At 36.7% G+C, this 21,108-nt stretch overlaps 2 protein-coding genes across 2 annotated transcripts; both read left to right on the top strand.

Annotated features, from left to right (window-relative positions):
* The first annotated feature begins 15,076 nt into the window (after window positions 1-15,076).
* LOC149947773 (uncharacterized) lies at window positions 15,077-17,874 on the top strand. Its single transcript, XM_090172771.1, has 5 exons — window positions 15,077-15,457; window positions 15,517-15,814; window positions 15,880-16,391; window positions 16,454-16,590; window positions 16,661-17,874. Exons 1-5 carry the CDS (start codon window positions 15,176-15,178, stop codon window positions 17,778-17,780), a joined length of 2,349 nt encoding a protein of 782 aa, XP_090028897.1. The 5' UTR covers window positions 15,077-15,175; the 3' UTR covers window positions 17,781-17,874.
* A 976-nt stretch (window positions 17,875-18,850) lies between these two features.
* Window positions 18,851-20,597, top strand: LOC149947772 (CB1 cannabinoid receptor-interacting protein 1-like). Its single transcript, XM_090171649.1, has 4 exons — window positions 18,851-19,012; window positions 19,068-19,165; window positions 19,221-19,365; window positions 19,431-20,597. The coding sequence occupies exons 1-4, from the start codon at window positions 18,938-18,940 to the stop codon at window positions 19,593-19,595; spliced, it is 483 nt and encodes a 160-aa protein (XP_090027775.1). The 5' UTR covers window positions 18,851-18,937; the 3' UTR covers window positions 19,596-20,597.
* Window positions 20,598-21,108: the final 511 nt, after the last annotated feature.

Here is a 21,108-nt window from a genome sequence, read left to right as displayed (position 1 = left end):
CAAAAGTTAATAAAAATCACTCAAAAGTTTAAAAAAATTGCCTCTGGGGCCTCCAAATGTGATTTTTAAATTTTATTTATTTTTAAAAATTGGTCATCTAGCCCCCTAAAAAAAGAACTCCCATTCAATTCCAATTTCCAAGAGTCCTAAATGGCCTTAACAAAACGTTCTCTTTTGAACCACCTATACTCGATATCAATATTACTTGAGTACACAACCAAAGGCAGCGAACTCTGTGGTTTCTGCTTTTGGTAGTGTACTCTGTTAACATTGATATAGAGTATATGACAAAAACTGGCCCGGGACGGGGAAGTCCGTCGTGCAAGGAAAGCAGCAAAAAAAACCACCTGTTCGCTTCATTGATAACTTAGCTCCAACCAACACAATAAACATAAGCTTAGTTTCTAGGAATTCTATAAAGTGAGAAACTGGATTTCTTTAATACGACTTAAACCGTTGCAACGCTTAAACGAAGGGAAATCCCCGCGGAGCTGAAGTCGAAGCGTAAAGCATCGTACCAGTCACTACTTTGAATAGAGAGCGTCCTGGGGATTAGGGTTTTTTCTTTTTTACACTCTGTCCCTTTTGCGAAATCACGTGATATCAGTGACCACTGATCGTAGAGAAAGGACCTAGACCTTCCATGGTCAGACTTGTCCCGGATAACGCGCATTTCTTCATTTCGTTTTCTGCTCCTGAACAAACAGGTCGTTCTCAATTTCGATTCTCTCCCAGTCAAATTTTTTCAAAGTCTCTTCCGAGACCAACTTTGCCAAACAGCCTTTTTAAAGGCTATTTAGCTGTTTTCAGCTAATTTTTAAACAGCCTTTTTCAAGGCTAATTAGCTATTCTAGCTAAATTATTCAAAAAGCCTTTTTCAAGGCTAATTAGCTATTCTAGCTAAATTATTCAAAAAGCCTTTTTCAAGGCTAATTAGCTATTCTAGCTAAATTATTCAAAAAGCCTTTTTCAAGGCTAATTAGCTATTCTAGCTAAATTATACAAAAAGCCTTTTTCAAGGCTAATTAGCTATTCTAGCTAAATTATACAAAAAGCCTTTTTCAAGGCTAATTAGCTATTCTAGCTAAATTATACAAAAAGCCTATTCTAGAAAAAATATTCAAACAGCTTTTTTCCGGGCTTTGATAAAGCTGGTATTATTAAAAAGTCTGTTTGAAGACTACATAGCTTTAACTAAGCTTTATTTTCTTAAACCTTTTCAAGGTTATTTCGCTATTAGTATATAATAGTAGCATTTTGAAATATGAGTACCAGAAAATTTTTATCTGGGTCCCAAAAACGAGAAAAACGGAAAAGGGAAGATAGTTTCGTTAGTAATCAGAAAGGTGCAATGGCACGTTTTTTGAAATCGTCGGCGCAAAGCCATAACTATAGTTCTGAGAAAAACCTAGTCAAAGAATTGGGAAAGGGTTTAGAGTCCTTGGGGACTGATAACAGTCACTGTTTTAGTAATACTGCTGAAGTTCTTCCAAACGTCAGTACTGATATGGAAATGGAACTAACTAATGAAGGAGAAATTGCAGAAGTAATTGCAAACCCCAACTCTAACCATGCACAAAATACATCAAACAACGTGTCCAATTCAAAAGAAATGGGCTTACACGCGTTGAATAACTTGGATATTAGTCGAGATAAAGATTGCCTTGCAGTTCAGCCTAAACTAAATCCTTTTCCTAAAAGATTAATTGGCGGTAAAAATCGAGGTTTCAATTCTTCTTGGTATGACAAATATCAAATGATTGAATATTCAGTTGCAAAGGATGCAGTGTATTGTTTTTGTTGACGTAATTTTTTAGGCAGTAGAAACACTGCATTTCTAAAGGGATTTTCGGATAGGAAAAACATGGGGAGACAATTCGAAGAACACTTCACTTCCAACAAATCTTCTCACCAACTAGCCAACAAAATGTACTTAGACTACATGGAATCCAAATCCCGTGGAGCAATAGTTTGCCAGGTTAACGACCACCATAGACTAGACGTTATTAGAAACAGAGAGGTCCTATCTACACACGTGGAAGTGATTATTTTATGTGCCCAACAAGATTTAGCACTTTAGGGGAACACTTACAAATCCGCCGACAATATTGGGAATAGGGGAAACTTTATTGCAATATTAGATCTTTTAAAAAGAAAATGTCCTGATTTAAAAGCCAAGTGCGATAATATGCCGAATAATGCCAAATATTTGCACAGCACCATACAAAACGAAATAATTGGAATTTGTGCAAGTTTAGTGAGAAAATTATTGTTCAAGAGGTCAACGAATCCGGTGGATTCTACTCTGTAATAGCTGACGAAACACGAGACAACGCGGGAGTAGAGCAGTTAAGTCTTGGTATTCGATATACTAAAGCAGAAATAGGTGTCGTAGAACGATTTATAGGGTTCACAGATTTACACAAGTTTGATTCTGAGAGTATCAGCTTGGCAATTATATATCTTTTAAAAGAGGGTGGTTTCAAACTGGAGAATTGTGTTGCACAGACTTATGATGAGTGGACACGTAAAAGGAGTAAGGGTTAAAGTAGAAGAAGCAATAGGTGGCCATTGTCCGTACGTTCATTGCTACGCCCACCGCTTAAATTTAGTTTTAGTTAACTGTTGCTCCAAAATATCGACAGTTAGGGAATTACTTGATTTGGTTCAAGCCATTTACAACTTTCAAAGCAATTCGGTTATTAGAAGAGAATATTTTGAAAACTCTCAAAAAGATCTAGGGTACGACATACTGAAAATGCCACAAAGCTGCGACACTCGATGGTGGAGCAAAAAAAAGGGATTCACTATTTTAGAAATAGACTCGATTCCGTAGTTTTAACTTTAGAGAATCTGATTGAAAACGGAAAACCCGACGAGGCTGCTGAGTGTCGTGGGTATATATCCCAATTACATATTTTTAACAACTTAATATTAGTCGTTGCATTAGACGAAGTATTAGGCGTAACAAATTCCCTGTCGGAATATTTACAAAGTTCCAAAGTTATTTTTACGGAAGCCGTTGCCATTTGCCAAGCTACTGTCAAGACCTTAGAATCAAAGCGTTCAGAGTTTCTACAATCTTATAAGGCTTAGAAGATTGTAGAAACTCTGAACGCTTTGATTCTATTTGGGAAGAAGCTACTAAAATCGCGGAATCGGCTTTTATTGCAGTACCTGACCGTAACAGCGAACCATTAGCTTTACGTAAACGTAAAATTATCCCTAACAGGAGATTACAACGGGGACCAGGGAAACTGAAGCAAAAACCCTAATAGACCAGATGAGGTCCACCTATTTCGAATTAATAGACAAATTTATTTCTGAAATGAAAATCCGGCTATTAGAAAACTCTGGTCTATATAATGGTATCATGGCGTCTGACCCTAACTCTGAGAACTTCCTAAACGAAATCGATATCCTAACACATTGTAACACATACGATAGGTTTCATTTCGACCTTGATTCCTTAAAAATTGTGATAAATCTAATTATCCCCAAAAAAATTAACAGCGTACACTCTTACCTGGGTCCGTATTTACCCAGCCCAAATTTTGGGTTGTTTAGACTCAACCCATTAAAGGTTAAAAATTCAACTTAATTTTGGGTTGAAATCCACCCCGCCTTGGGTTGAAATCTACCCCGCCTTGGGTTGAAATCCACCCCGCCTTGGGTTGAAATCCACCCCGCTTTGGGTTGAAATCCACCCGCCTTGGGTGGAATTTTAATCGCGTGATTTGCCGTGCAGCTAGGTAGGTAAATTTTAGACCTGACAATTTTCGTGTTCCTATATATGACCAAATTAATGTCCCTCTTAGATATTAATCATGTAAAGGATCCATAGAAATATTACAGGAATGAAAGTTCAACGGAGGCAACACATGGATTACTATTACTCAAGATAATTACTGTCTTAACCTTTCGACCCGCAGGTCTTTGTTAAACGAAACTGAAAGAAACCAATTTTCTTATATATATCGTTTCATAAAAAACCTACAAAGTTATCAATTGTTAAAAATAAAAATACATTTTTTTAACGATTGATAACTTTTTAGGTTTTTTACGATACGATATATATAAGAAAATTGGTTCCGTTCAAGTTAGTTAGACAAAGACCCGCGGGTCGAAAACTCAAGACAGGTTTTGCCTTGATAAATAATAATCCATGTGTGTCCTCCATTTAACTTTTACTCCTACAATTTCTCCATAAAGGGACGTTTAATTTTTCGTATATAGCGTGTCAATTTTTGATCGGCCCAGGAATTATTCTCAAAATCTATACTTTCTAGAAATTTTAAATATTCAGTATGTACGCTCACGGGGAAGATCGTAATTTTATGTAAATTTCAGAAATATCATGAAATTTTTCACGACTTTAGAAGTGTTAGGTTTTGAACGCTACGTGGTAGTACCAGCGTGTTTGTTTTTCATGACCAATTATTTCAGTGACGAAATGTCCGATTTCCACCAGACCAATTCCATTTAAGGTTTTCGAGTATGCTCTACAACTTACTTATTTAAACTTTTTGTCCACCACGTAGCGTTCAAAAACTAACATTTCTAAAACCGTGAAACATTTCACGATTTTTCTGAAATTTACAAATAATAACGATTTCTATATGTCCATTTCATTGTATTATTTTTATGCATTTTTTTGTATTTTCAACACATTTTATTTTTTACCTCTCCGAGGGGACAAAGTCCCCTAGGAGGGGTTATATAACCACCGTGTCTGTCTGTTGGTCTGTGGGTCTGTGGGTCTGTGGGTCTGTCAGGCCTGCGAACGCGTTCGCATTTTCGGTGCAAAGTGTAATCACTGCGTACGCAGTTTCTCAAAGGGTTGGCAAAACCACCGTGTGACGGTGAGCGTTAACGGATGCATTTGCGGTTTGGTTTGGATGGTGTTTTTTCGCTCACCGTCGTGACGGTTTGGTGTATTACGTTTTTGTAATGTTTATGCGTAGGTTGTGAGTGTTGAATTTGTTGTGTTTGTGTTCTGATGGTTGTGCATGTTGAGTCTGTTGTGTTTATATGGGCGTTTTCTCTCCAACTTCTTCTTACTGACTTTGGGACGGACCGAGTGCTGAGTGTAATGCTACCTCTCAACGTCCAATGGCAGGGTTTCCACCAGTTGTACACGGTATTCGTCTTAGTATCAATTTGCGATCGCATCGGGCGGGATTTGAACCCGAGACCTCCTGATTGCCAGGCGGACGTTCTACCACAGAACCACCGACACTTGTTACGCCTTATTGAAAATTAGACCTTCAGCTTTATCGGAAGCGTATTTAATAGAGTACGAAATTTTGGTTTAATTGAAATAGAATTGAAATTGAAATTATTGAATCGAAGAAATTCTAATTTAGCGTTTCTCTATTGATTAAAAACAAATGCGCCACCCAGGTTTCGGCTTGGCAGTCGAGCGCTCTACCACAGAACCACCGATAGCTGCTTAGATTCACTGAAATTAAGACAGGCATCGTAAGCATAATAAGTAATAAAGTCTTTTTTTATTAATGAATTTATGAAGGCCTAATCTGGTTTTTTTTAAAGGTTAAATCTTGTTTTAGCGCAGTCAGCCGAGATTAGAGGGTTAAAGGGTAGACCCTGTGGGTGGTCCACTTTGTTAGTTTTTTTTTGTTATTTATTTACGGGTATTCTTAACGACCTATATATAGTTGTGTTAATTCAAAGGAGATAATTTAACGTTAATTGCTTTAAGAGCTGGCGGTTAGTCAAGTGGCTCTCTGTGCTTTGTTGATGGTAAGGTTTTTGCTTCTTGTAAATATATTTGGTGTGGATATTTGGATATCTACGATTTCTAACGCAGTCAATGATTTCCTGGGTGTGCGAGTCATTATATGATATTGGAAATTGGACGGCATTGGTCTTTTTCATGCGGTATGTGTCACTACGTCAACTGGAAGTTGAAATAAAATGAGCGTTAAAGATGCGGCAAGTATTTCGTAAGCGAGAAAAATACAAATACCATCTGTAGATGTTTCTTTCATTAAAATTTGCTTAGTATTATATTCAACTGATAAACATGTACTGTAAAAAGGGTTAAATTCAATTGTGCATTGTTTTAGTGAATCTAACTCTCTGTTGTAACTACTTAATTTATAATATTCTGAATAAATTAAACTCGATTGTTTCGTCTCAATTATTTAAATTAAAATTAAAATTTTATACCGGGCAGGGTTTGAACCGAGAATACGTTTTTCGTAAATAACTCTGAATTGCGGAGATATCTTTGGGGATCGTGTCGAGAAATTAATACCACTAGGGACCATTCTTCCGAGGAGAGGTATATTTTGGCTTGCCAACTTGTAATTATTAAAGTAACAAAACATTTCTACGTATATAACAAAATATGTACTTTTCAACAAATATGAGAATCGGTAGGAATAAGCTAACCATTGTTGAATATTTTGAAACCAAATGAGATTTAAAAAGATTCTATATGGATTTCAACCCAAATTTTTAACCTAATTTTGGTTTAATAAAACAACCCATAAAAAATTGTAAAATTTTCAAAAATTTACTCATGTTGGGTTGTTATTAACCGAAATTTGGGTTGCCGTGAGACAACCCAATTTTTTTAACTCTTCATTTTTAAGAGTGTAAGTGACTGCTTCCACTATTTAATGCCCATGGAAGATGGCTTCCCTGACCTTGTTAAGTACTACAAGGTTGTTCAATGCATTCCTGTCGCAAACACCATCTCAGAAAGAAGTTTCAGTTCCCTGAAATGAATAGAAACACGTCTTCGAACAACTATGGGAGAATTTAGACTTTCGAATCTGTCTACGTTGTCCATTAATGGGGATTTGTCGAATTGTTTAAAAGAAAACCCTAATTTAGTGGTTGATGAATTTGGTAAAAGCTCTAATCGAAGAGTATCCTTCTTTGATTAAATTGCGAGGGCAGAAAATTTTATCTTTCCTAAGAAAACGTTTAAATTAACACATTAGTGTCATAATTTTAAAATTTTATATGGGGGGGGGGGGGGGGTCTTTAAATCAGACCGGGCCTGTGTGTTAAAAATTCCTGGCGGCGGTACTGAGGACTTGTGATGTTAAAACTGGGAATAGGAAAATCACGTGAAATTTTGGTTCAATGTGGACAAACTTGGCGTAAATTTTGCCGAAGTCGTTGTCCGGTGTAGTTTCGTAGAGAAGCTTGAGCGTTCGCGTGCAATTTTAGTAAAATGGCGCCGTTGTTGTCGTTTTAATGATAAGGCTTAAAAAGTTTATCGGTTAAATGACGAGGCTTAGTAAGTTGAAACCTTTTTTATTTTTAAATTAATCAATTTCTGGTAATCTTCTATAGGTGCTTCAAAGGTGTAGCTTCTATTTTCGCTAGTTAAAGTCACCGAAACAAAAATAACACTATTCATTTCCATTTGTTCGGTTACTGACTTTTGTTTAATGATAATTTGCTTTTGAGCTTAGAATCCATTAAAATTCTCACTTCTTGAAATGTTATACTTTTTTTTAAATTGACCTTTGTTTATCTAACCTAGGAGCAACATGTTGCTCCTAGATCTTAAGGCAGATGCACACTAAAGGCCCAAACACACATACGGTTCGCAAGCGATTTCGCCTGCGAATTTTCGCGCACGCGCCCATGCGCCATGACTTCCATTCTATTTAAGTCACGCGACGCAACGCGATTTGCTAGCGAAATTTCGCGCGTGAAGGCTATGTGTGCATCCGCCTATAGCCTTCGCGCGCGAAATTTCGCTAGCAAATCGCGTTGCGTCGCGTGACTTAAATAGAATGGAAGTCATGGCTAGAGATCTGCGCCGATCTGATATGGGTCGGCGGCGGCGTTTGACCCAAAATATACCGGCGGCGGTGGCTTACGCCGGCGTTTAGGCCTACGGCGGTGGCGTCTTCGGCGTGGCCATAATGACCGGCGGCGGCGGCGGCGTACGGCGGCGTTTGTATACATTTTAGAGCTATTTCTTGTAACGACAGTTTAAAAAACACGCGACCAGAAGGGCAAGGGCAAATACCAACTCGTACTCATTGAGTTGGGAATATTAATCTAGAGGTCCAATCAAAACGTCGGATTCCCAAATGACGAAAAAACTTTATCATTCTACCCGTGGCGCCGTCTATCTCTCAATGGTTCGTTCAAATAAGATGCGTTTTCCGGCGAAAAGATTGTTTTTTTTTCAAAAATAATGGATGGCGCCACGGGTCATATGATAACGTTTTCTCGTCATTTTAGAGCAGACAGCACATTCGTAAATTTAAAAAACTTGTTTTGCGGGCAGCAGATGTGATTGTATCTCTAGATTAATATTCCCAACTCAATGCTTGTACTAGTCCTTCCATGGACTAATTAATGTACTTCACACAGGGAAGCCACGTTCCCGAATATTTGCTTCGGGCGATTGTTAAATGTGCGCTCTGACGGCCGAGTTAGGAACTAGCTAACTAATTATAACCGGGGAAGAAGGAAAAGGGGTGAGGGGAGGGAAAATACAAATGTAACTCAGCAGCTGGAAAACACGTGGGACTGGCTCAATTTGTAAAACGTTTGTTTTAATGTGTTAAGTACATTAATTAGTCCATGGTCCTTCCGAGGTAGGCCACTGGCCTGACGTCAAACGAGAACCAAAATTATTCGCAGTTATGCCGGGTCGAATTTCGGTTGAAGGCTCGATATTGGCTTTTTATTTTTTTGGTCGTGCTCCACGATAACGCTCTGCAGTGGCGTATACAAGGAGGGTTCAATGTCAACCCCCTGGGCCTACCTTGACTATACTAAATTGACACCCCATTCTCGACACCCCTCTTAATATTAACATTCTTGGACCCCCTTTGACGAATTTCTGGCTACGCCACTGATGCTCTGAGCCTTCCAATCAGAAATAAATCCGAGTTACGAATAATATAATTTTTGCTGCCGAAGGTTATCATCGCACGGCGAACATACATATTGCTATGTTATTTTCCATTTAAATATAATTTAAAGTAATATGATGTGATTTTATAAACGTATTGGACGTCTAAAATGCAGTATATCAAATGCCTTATTTATTGAATTTAAAGGGGCTCCAAAGTTCGGTGGCAAAAAAAAAATAAAATTGAGCATGCTTTTCATTTCCCCCAACCATAGAAATAGAAATTAGACTAGAAGCACGATTGGATTGGGCGGGGACGTACCAGCTAGAAGGCTGCCATCAGAGTGGAATCGCGATAGTCGCGCCATCTCATAGAAACAATTTAAACTAAATAAGTAAATATGGTCACGTGGAATAACATATAACAGATCGTAGGCAACGTATTAAAAACTTTTTTTTATTTATCTGACATTATATTAAGTTATTTAAACAGCTTTAGGAAAATCATAACAATCTCAAGAATCTACTATATCTACTTTGCGCAATCATTGTAAGTCTGAAATACTACAAATCATCACAGTTTAACTAAATTTTAATTATTTCAGTGTGGTTTAAAATATGCCTACATGAGATTCCAAAATCTTGGTTTCAGTGTCTTTTAAACTATCATCAGTATTAGTCAAGTCAAATCGAGTGGTTTCCAGTAGTTCACTTTTTCTGTAAGTTTTCTGAAATAAACTCTGATAAATAGGGAAACTAAATAACAATTACTAAAATCAATAAATTGGCATACTCTAGAAGATGTAAATATGCTTTGTTCTGGAATAGATATTTTTGGGAGCTCTTTCAAATTCTTGTTTTAATAAAGAAATTATTCATATTTCAGTTAGTTTTTCATTTCAGAATGTATAGGGTAATTTTTACTTGTGTAGGTACAGCATTTGCTTTCAAAGGGTGCCTTCCATTTTGAAAGTAAATTTCATTCGGCAGAAAATGTTTATTACACCACGGCCAACTTAGATCCACTGCTACTCGCACTAGAAGGCCCCCCAGCTTTATTTTCTTCCCATGTTAACTACCGTATGAGGAAAAGCCGATTTACGCGGGAAAATTCCGCTTGGCACGCTAGGAACCGGGACAACCCTTCTAATGTTATCATACGGGGAAAATTTTTCGAAACAGTCCCACTTTTAGGAACCTTTTCCCTTATCTTTGCAATATTGTTCAACGCTGAGATTTTAATATGATTTGAAGTAAGGTTTTAGCTTTATTTTAAGACTGTTTGTAATTTTCCGATCTTTGGTTCGCGTACAATCTTCTTTTAAAATCGACCAAAATTTTAAGGCGAGGAATTGACTCCGTATCGAAAATAAGCCTCGGCGTCATCTTGCGCGCCTGATTGAAAACTAAACATAAATTCAACTAGTAAGTATTTCAAACTCTGTATTAAATTTTAAAAACTTGTCTTATATTAAATTTCATAGTTTTACAAATTGAATTTCTTGTAACAAATTTCACGTGAAATATAAAAGTGTTTTAGATAAAATTTAAAGTTTCAAAACTTTTCGACTAACTGGTTTGTATTGTAGGTGTTTAACTTTTTAAAATATTTGAGAAATATTGTGTATCAAATGGTCCAGAAGAGGAGGAACTAAGCGATTCTTAATGGTTTTATCCAATTTCTCAGTGTGTTGTTGATTGTTACAATCACAAATTAATACAAAACACTGTATTAGCTTAGGTTGTATCAGAGACAGCAAACTTTAACCATTTGAAATAATGTTTTGAACAGTTTAATAATAATAAAACGTAAAAATTTAAGTAATAAAATATTAACTAAAGTAAAAAATAGAACCCAAGTTGTATTTCAGATAATCTGAGATATTTTATTTTGTGTTCTTAGCTTTACATTTTTTAATCTCGCGCCGCGCAAGAGGACGCCGAGGCTTATTTTCGATACGGAGTCAATTCCTCGCCTTAAAATTTTGGTCGATTTTAAAAGAAGATTGTACGCGAACCAAAGATCGGAAAATTACAAACATAGTCTTAAAATAAGGCTAAAACCTTACTTCAAATCATATTAAAATCTCAGCGTTGAACAATATTGCAAAGATAAGGGAAAAGGTTCCTAAAAGTGGGACTGTTCCGAAAAATTTTCCCCTTAGGATAACATTAGAAGGGTTGTCCCGGTTCCTAGCGTGCCAAGCGGAATTTTCCCGCGTAAATCGGCTTTTCCTCATACCACGGCCAACTTTGATCACGCGCTTTTCGCGCTACTACGGCCAACACATTCGTCGAAATTCCGCGAGCAAGGATTTTCCCCATATAAACTGTACTATAATGTGTAGGAGTTCAGCGCCACGCTCGGTGGTTATATTGTCCCCAATGTAAAAACTATACTAAAAATAATAATCCGCTAGGGGCGCTGACGTCATACACATCTTTTGCTCATAGGTTAACACAGGAACGTCAACGAATGAGATGGCCGCTGTAGCGCGAGAGATGCGCGAGAAATCAAAGTTGGCCGTGCTCATACGGTCGTTAACATGGGAGGAAAATAAAGCTGGGCGGCCTTCTAGTGCGAGTAGCAGTGGATCTAAGTTGGCCGTGATTACACACAATCATATGAAGTAATTGAAGATGGAGTCCAATTTTCGCGATTTACCGCTAAAACCCATTTTCCTAGTAATTCAGCATTTCTCAGAGGAAACCTTAGTGTTAAAAAATCTCTTATTCCGAGATTATTATAAAATATTTACTATAATATTACATACTTATTAAATTATAGTTTTATTTCTTTCCCAGATCTGTCTTTACAATGTGAAAAAGCGCAGTTTTTAACCATTTTTGCGGATATGCTTTTAGACGCAAAAAAAATTAAACACGAAAAGACCACCGCTGCGCACGACGTGATGCGCAGTGGATCGCATTTTTTTCCCTCTTCGAAATTCGCGTCGTAGCCATGGCGACAATGTTTAATGCGTTTGTCAGATGGCGCGTACATCGCGATTCCACCCTAATGTCACTGCCGTGCAAAGCACAAAAGCATTAACGACCAAATTTTCGATTTACAGATTTTGGTTTTATTTCTCCTTATTTTATACGTTAAATTCAATTTTGAACTAATTTTCGAATTTAAAACTTTTGGTCTTAGAGAAATGACTTGTTGCAAAACGCATTATTTTACGTTTTTGCATTATTTTCAAACCAAAAACGCATTAATGTGTTTGTTTTCTTTAAAAGTCAAATCAAAACGCATTTTTTCCGCGTTTTAAGACATGGTTTTACCGTTTTAATGATATTTCTGAAATACCGTTTGGCCTGTAAATTTTTTAGTACCAGAATATAATTTGAGTTGAAAAATCCAAGTCTACTATATAATCTTGAAAGAAGTAAGTTGGGGTATCTTAAGGCAAAGAAAGTTGGAATTTCACGGGTTTTCTCCATATTTTGGTTTTGGCCGTTAATGCTTTTGTGCTTTGCACGGCAGGTCAGCCTTCTAGCTCGCCTGTTTCCCTTGGGATTGGCGGAAAGGGCAGTGCTTCTAGTCTAATTTCTATTTCTATGCCCCCAACACCTCACTTGGCCTTGGCAGAGGCGGGCAGAGTCAACCATAAATTTCGCACTTTACTGACTTTACGCACATTTTGCCACCGAACTTTGGAGTCCCTTTCAGTCTCGGATTGGCCATAGAGGTAACCTGCCCGATGGCGTGGATCCCATGGACCGTTCATGAAGTGGGCCTCCGTAAACATGGTAGCGTTATAGTTGTTAAAGCGGGAACCCATAGTCTCCTAGCAACCAAAAAATATTAGACCCAGTCCGCCACTGATTATTATAATGCAATTTTAGAAAACATATCGATAAACCAAGCAACATTTAAATTTAAAGATAATTTAAATGTGGATAAGCCTTGGTTATATTAGTGACTCTCTCTATAGCCAAGATAGCAATGCTGGAATCTATTGACGCTAAGTAAAAATGCTATTACTTGGCGTAGACCGAAATCCGAAAACCAAAATTTGACGTTCGACGTCGTGTTCAAATGTAGTTATTTTTGCGTAAATGAAAACCAAGCTTAATATCTCGAGCCACGCTAGAGCATCGCCAGTAATACCAGCAGAACGGAGATAATCCAGAAGGCAGGAGTGGGGAATAGAGAAATCAAGATAAATGACATCAACACTAAACCCCTCATCAAGCCATCTGGTTCATAAATTTGTAGCCTCAAGCAGGTTAGATAAGCTGGAACGATTCTTAAGAAAACCGAGCTGGGGGCGCGAGATAAAAAGTTGGTAGAAACTAATAAGTCAGTATTTTGCTCATTTACGAGAATCTCACAGAGTTTATGAACTTTGTTTAAGTTACTTATAGGCCTAAAAATAGTGGGGTCCGGATGAGAACCAGATTTGTCAATAGTGGTGATATTTGCTACTTTCTAGGAGGAAGGAAGTTCACATTGGGCAAAAGAACGTGAAATCAAAAGGTAAAGGGGAACGTAAGGGCATTGGTGAGAGATTTCAGGAGAAAGGGATGAATACCGTTGGGACCGGGAGCTTTAGAAACCTTGAGAGTAGTAAACGAAAAATATCGGCGGGCTCACAGGAGAAGCGTTAAAGAGTTCCAGTGGGGGTAATGCGAGCGGGAGGAGCAAAGGAACTAACAGGAGCATTAACCGAGCTAGGGGAAGGGACTGATGCTGATGGCAGATTAGAAAGGGAGCCCTGTGTGCTAACAGTGGGGGCAAAAAAGTTATTCAAAAACTCGGCACTTTTTATTTAGACCCGTACGTAAGTACACCCCTTTGACGGTTCAGCTCAGTTCTAAACTCCAAATTTCAAAACTTCGAATCCGCACTCCTGGGGGGCGATTCTGTAAAAAATCGAATGGGAATTCGATCTCGATACCCTATACCATGTCGAAATCGACTTCGACAATTTGCATTGATTTATGCTTATTCGAAATCTTTACCGAATACCATTCGTCGAGATCTCGAAGTTCGAAATCTAGTTTTCGATCGAAAATTGGATTTCGAATATCTACAGAATAGGCCCCCAGGTCGATAATTTTCATCTAATTTTTGGCACCTACGATATTTTCAATGGTTTACGATATAGTATGAATTTTCGATAATTTAGCTTGCACGTACGATAATGTACGATAATTTTTTTAATTTACTGAAAACCATTTATAACTGTGACTTTTAAACATAAGTTTTCAATCGGTCCATGGATAATAGATTTTAGAGGATCGGTAAAAAGCCTGGTTTTTAGCCCCCGTAAACCAATCACACTAAGGGAGTCGGCCAAGGTTATTTGAAAAAAAAAACAAGTATCGCTAAGAGTGGACGATACTGTTCGAAAAAAGAAAAAAGATAAACACGAATTACATTTTTACGCCAAAAGGTATTTTTTCTCGTTTTTATAGATTAAATATGATATACTAAATATCAGTTGATAGTTTTTATTGAATTAAAAAACCAAAATTAAAAATGACTAAAATATAAAGCGCCAAAAATGACGTAACAATATCAACCGCATTAGATTGCCATTTTGAAATTTTAAAATCACGTGGTACAAATGACTTTGCAAGACTCCCTCGGAGTCTCTCGAGCCATAGAAATCTCATAGGTAACTAGAATGCTGCCGCCTACGGCCGAGCTTGACGCCAGTTCGCCTTGAACCTTCAGCCGTAGAGTGGTTCCGCCAAGGAGGATAATAATCCTCCTTGGATCCGCTACTATAGCGGGAGATAGGTGTCGTCATTCTCTCTGGTGACATAAAATTCTTGGCAGAACCACTCTTTGAGCTCTGATTGGCTGAGATCTGGCTATCGTCTGCCACGGCGTTTGGCCCATTTGCCAGTTACACGGCAGCATTCTAGTTACCTATGAGATTTCTATGTCTCGAGCTGATTGATACGCGGGGAGAAATAAAATGCACTGTGGAAGGGTATCGAAAACCTGTCCTCTTAATTTACTGTCCATGATCGGTCGAACTTTAAGCGTTATTAAAAATTTTGATTCCAAAAGTTTAACCTCAATATTTCACACAAAATTCAAATTTACCGCCAGTTTTCAAGAGTACGATAATATTTTCTGAAATCGAATTTTTTTTGGGTCAGGTACGCTTATTTGAGTTTCAGGAACTGGCAACGCTGCCGCACTCTCAGAATCAGAAGCTCTATGGAATCACCTCAATAACAATTATTAGCCATATTTTTGACTCGGTTTGGTAGCTCTATTCTCCCTGTAGAACGAGAATTAGGTTTACTATTAAATTATGATATATTTTTTTAATAAAATATAATTTAGCTAAAATGAAATCGAACGAATCTACATCCACAATGACTGCCAACGGGAAATCTGTTCTTAATTCGTCAACCACTGACGCTTTGGACTCGCATTTGATGACTGTCAAAAAGATGACGTTTGAACAACTTCATTCGAATTTGTGTAAACGTCTTCAAAATCGCGGTCACTTAAACGAAATTAAAGCATCTCTCCGCAATAAATTAGTTAATGAACTTTTTGACGTATCTTTGCAATGTAACCTAGCCAAGAAAGTCTCAACGAATCAAAATAGTAAATTGCCAGAACAGGTAAACTATACTTTTTCGTACCTACCTAGCAGATTTAAATTTTTATATTTTATTTATAGGTTTCCCACTGGTTAATATGCGACTTCCTGAAACATGAGGGTTTTGAGTTTACTTTATCAACATTTCTTCGAGAATCACAACTAGTGACAATTCCTAATGAAAGATATACGATTGAAGATATTTTACATATATTATCAATACCAAAACCATCAGCTCTATACAAAGATTTGCTAGAGTTGTATAAGAATTCCACTGAAAGATGCCTGCTTTATCATATTACTCATAAACTATTGTCTGAACTGCCATTTAAAGTGCCAAAAATGGATGCCGAAACTAATACAAACTTTCCTACAAATGGTATTTCTTGAAAATTATAAATATATAATTATTACTAATTATAATAATGAATAACTATTTCACAGATGTGACTAAAGTCCCCACTGAAGATATAAGCATTAATGATCATATTGATGAAGAAATGCTTCGTAACAGATTGGATGAGATCATTCAACAAAGACTGAAATTAGCATTTAGAGCAGTTAATGAGAAAAAACTAAGCGAAAACCTATTAGAAAAATCTTCAAAGCACGAAACGATTGACCTTGAAATACTAGAGAAGGAATCGGACAAACCTGATACCAGCAAATGGGCAATTACAGCTGCAAACAATAAAATAGCCGAGAGTGACAAGCATATTGCTAGTATTTCTGAACACAATAGAAATTTGCAAAATCAAGTTAACACATTTACCGAAATGCTCAGTGCCAAATCTGACTATGATATTGTTAAAGCTGAATTGAGTATTGCAAAAAAAGAGCTTTCTGCCACTTTAAAGCGGTTTGAAGAATGTCAAACTAACTGCTTCCAACTTAAAAATGAATTTGAGGAAAAGATTTCAAGATTAACTTTGGAAATGGTCACTCCATCTTCTGAGGTAGCATACGTGACATGATTTGCTCAATATTGTGATAAAATCATTTTTTTATTTCATTACAGCTACTTAAAGCTCGTGAGGAGTTACTTAAAACCGAAAGTGCGTTAAGAGAAAATCATGAGCATTCGAAGTTTCAGATTAAAAAGCTTTCAGTGGAAAATAAGGATTTAAAGTTGCAAAATGAAAAAGCCTTCAGCAGGTTGTTAGGTTACTTAACTGTTTTTATTATTATAGTTGGAAGTCTTAAATTTATTCACTTAATTTTTTAGAATAAATGATCTCAAGCATCACATTGGGTCATTGAACCAGCTCAACGAAAGACTTCAAGCTGAGGTTCAAAACCTTCAGTGGTTACAACAAGAAAAGGAAAGGCAGCAGTTTCGCTCAAGATCCTTCCTCGTTCAACCAACACATTTGCAAAATGAATATCCATCTGCGTCTCATTATGTCTCAAATTTGCCATATCAATATACTTCCAATGGGGCAAGCTCCAGAAAACCTGTTCATCAGAGTTATTCTTCCTCCTCTGGTAGCAGCAGTCTCAAACCACCAAGTTTTATTCAAGAAGCCAAGCAGCGCCTTGATACTCTTCAAGCTGAAGCTGAGAGCTTAGAACGCAAGTATGGACGATGCCTTGAAAATCAGCTGACAAGACCACAAGTGTCTTCCTGTTATCCTTATCAGCTTCATGCTCAGCAAAAAGTTGCCTCTAATTCACTACCAATTCTAAATCAAACTAGCCTTTCTTCTACTCATTTTTCTTCAACCACTGATGTTGTTTTAGAACCCCAGAGAAATATTAGACAATCTTTTTCGGATAAGCAAAATCCTCATTATATGAGCGAATCTGGAGATGAGCTTTTTTTTCTGTTTCAGTCTAAGGATCGAGAAAGTCTGAAAGGAAACCATGCATCCCAAACTAAAAGCAATAACCCCCAACATGTTTCCAACTCTGAAATTGAAATTGCCAGAGTAACTAACACTAGTAATATATTAGACGAAACTATTCATAGCCTTACTTATTTAGATGATTCCATATTGAATGGGTCACCTAAATTTGATGTAAGGAAGGACATTATTTCAGAATGTCTTAAATTAGAAAATGAAAGTGAAGTTAAGAGTGATTTAGATATAGTTGATCAAATGGAGCAGAATAAGTTTGAGGGTGTAGATTTGACCACAACTGCCAGTTTACAAAACTTTGTGCCATCTAATTGTTCAACACCTATTGCCATGGCCATACCCACTTGTGTGCCCTTATCTCAGAGTAATCTCTCTACTGTGTATGAAAACAAAAGTAATGAAAGCAATGACAGTTCTGTTAGTGAGAAGAGCCTCTCGATTGGTAACCAAAAAGAAGATAATTTGAATGATACAGATTTTTGGTAAATTAAATTATACAGAATGATATTTGTTAAATTAAATTTATACTAGATTTCATATTTTGTGCAGTGTTCGACCAATGTGTGATATTAAAACAATTCCTTACAGAAATAGTGATCAGTAATTGTTTTAAAATAATTTATTTTCAACCAAAGATAATTTAAACTCGTACCCCAAATTCGAAATCACTCTCACGCGTTGCCAATAGCGTTTACCCACTTCCCGCTGGAACTCGGAATTTCAGAAAGCCGCAACCGATGGAGCCCGATTTTTCTGAGGTCACGTGCCGGAAAAGGGTAAACGCTTCGTAACAAAACCGTCAATGGGAAAGCTCTCAGTATTTGAATCTAGGGTAGGAGTTTAAATTATCTTCGTTTCAACTAAGCTAAGGTAGATGCATAGAAATCTCATAGGTAACTAGAATGCTGCCGTGTAACTGGCAAATGGACCCATCGCCGTGGCAGACGATAGCCAGATATCAGCCAATCAGAGCTCAAAGAGTAGTTCTGCCAAGAATTTAATGTCACCAGAGCAGCCTTGGAAATAAGGTTTTTTTTTTAAACTGGTCTTTATGACCAGTGACCCCCTAGCATATGAATTATTAAACTGGTCCTTATGACCAGTGACCCCCTAGCTTATGAATTATTAAACTGGTCCTTATGACCAGTGACCCCCTAGCTTATGAATTATTAAACTGGTCTTATATAAAATGTGCTAATGTCATTTATATGCCTTAAAAAAACATATACTACATGTTTAGAAGTTAGATTATGTTGGTTATCCTCCTAGGCGGAACCACTCTATGGCCTCTCATTGGCTGAAGGTTCAAAACGAAGCTCGGCCGTCGGCGGCAGCCTTCTAGTTACCTATGAGATTTCTATGGGTAGATGGCACAAATGACCGAAAATATGCATGCATCGTCTGCTATGAAAGCTCAAACGCCCCTTTGCTTGTCAAAAACTGGTGCATAATAGATATTGAGTTTTACAATATAGGCTAATTTTAATTTTTTAAATAAAAAATTTCAGAATTATAAAGTGCAAGAAACAATAATACAAAAAATTATCTTTTTTACATGGTGCATAATGGGGAATTTAGTAGAGGTATTAAAATGGATAGTTTAACTTTCAAAAATATTGCACTAGTAAAGTAATTAAAAAATAATGAGTGATAAAGCCAATAAATTCAAAGTAATAATTTCACTAACCAAAGAAGGAGGAGGAGGAATCTATTATAAGGTAAATATAATATTTCAGAAAGTTGTAGTAATTTTTACTTAATATTATTTTAAAGAATGATGGGGAACGATTTGACAGTAAATCTACTGTGAAGCTTAATGTCGACACTAAATATGTCTTAAAAGTCACAATGAGACCTCCACAAGCTCTAGAGTAAGCCAATGTAAACCTCCTCATATTAGAGATTTTAATTTGGCACTGATCATAGGAGAGTCCTTCTAATAGATGAGATTTTACAAATTAAAGAATCTGCTATTGATATAGAAAAAGCTGAATACACAGCACTCTGGTCCGTTCTTGGCCTTAAAACTACAAAACGCACCAAAAGAGATAAAATTCCATTAACAATTGAAGTTTGAAAATAAACTATATTTCCATTAATCTTAATATTATCATTAGAATTATTATTATTATATAGGTTAAGGAGCTTGGAGTTTTAAAATTAACTATGCAAATGAAATTTTACAAAGAAAATGATGTTGAACACGCAACGTGGGGCACAGCATTACATCAGATCGAGCTTGATTGTGAAGCTAAAAATGGGTTATCCTTTGTGGATATCATAAAGGAATCTTATCGTTAAATCAATTTTTTTTATGTTTGAAAGTCTTTAATCAGAAAGTTAGGTTTTATGTTTGTGTTTTCTAGTTGTGTAATGTTCTAGTCAATGTTTTCTAATCAAAATGTGATTCACCCATTTTTAACCTTTTATCATACCAAAGACTTCTATTTTATACCCAAGAGATTAGCTTGAAATTTTTAAAAAGCTCTTATTTAGGAGGCAGTATGTTTGTAACTTGTATGTTTGTGAGTATACAGTCTAATCACTATTCTAAAATCAGAAATTTTACGAAATTTTGTTAACTGTTGTAATATTATACTAAAGACTCATGTTTTTACCCAAGAGATTACTGATAAGGACCTGCAATAGCTCAAAATTTATTTTTAATATACCTTCACACTGCTAGTCATTTACTAGAAATTGTATTACCAAATGTTTGGTAGAAATACTCCCTCCATGAATGAAAATATTGCTCCTGAAATCTACACCAAATAGGTTTAAGTCAGAAATGTTGTAATGTTTGTATAATGCATGTGTAATAATGTTAGTTGTTTTTAAGGGAGGCTAAGATATGTCAATATGGATTTAATAGTCTTTTTACCTGAATATTATATGTATACATATATAATTGGCAACTTTTAGTCTTTTACCCATACAAACTTAGCAAATTTATTAGAACTTGAATTATTTTTTAATATTTCATAATCATTCCTTTAATTATTGATTTAATACCAATTTGGTAGAAAATTTAAAGGACCATACAAGCGTTTGAAAAAGCACAATAAAAATCAAGTAACTGCTCCTCGTCTTCCATACCTGGTGATAGCAGATCCAGCCAATCGAAAGCTGGAATATTTACGGAGCTGGCGCGGGAAACTAGTAAAATTCAAACTCTAGTGTGGCCTATTAAGATCACATGGCAACTACTAGCAAAAGTAGATAAAATGGAATTGATCATATCGCTTTTTGCTTAAGAAATTGGCGCATAATTAAAACATAGGTGGTTGAGAGTTAAAATAATATTTTAAGTGTTTTTTTTTAAAGATTTTAGCATTTTTGTACTCAATAAATTGTTTTAAAAACAGTACCTTATCTAAAATTCTTTTAACTTCTGGATCATCTGTTGAACACCAGCGTTTTTTTTTTATTCAAAGAAGAAAGGGCTGATGTGAGTCTGAGAAGACCGCGAGCCCGGCGAAGACACCATCTGATTAATCAGGGCGAGATATGTGTAACGGCCACGCCAACGGGGGGATACGTGGGGACAGGGGTGGGGACACCCGTGGCGGAAGTATTCCGACCACCCGTTGGGGGATTGGTGGTCGTCCTCACATGGCCATCCAGAAACTCTGCCTCCCGGACGCCTGGGATTACAGGAGTGAGCCACTACTCCCGGCGAACACAAGCGTTTCCAGTTCCTTTTCCTGCTAGTACATTACTAAGTGTTTCAACCAGGCTTGGAAATAAGCGGTGGTCACTGGGTCAAAGAAAAGTTTATTAATTGCTCGGACCAGTTTTTTTATTCAAAAGCTAG

Source organism: Leiobunum rupestre, chromosome 4 (assembly GCF_980474605.1).
Source record: "Leiobunum rupestre chromosome 4, qqLeiRupe1.1.hap1, whole genome shotgun sequence".
Lineage (NCBI taxonomy): Eukaryota > Metazoa > Arthropoda > Arachnida > Opiliones > Sclerosomatidae > Leiobunum > Leiobunum rupestre.
The sequence above is the reverse complement of the archived record's forward strand: the minus strand, read 5'-3'. Positions and strand labels throughout refer to the sequence as shown.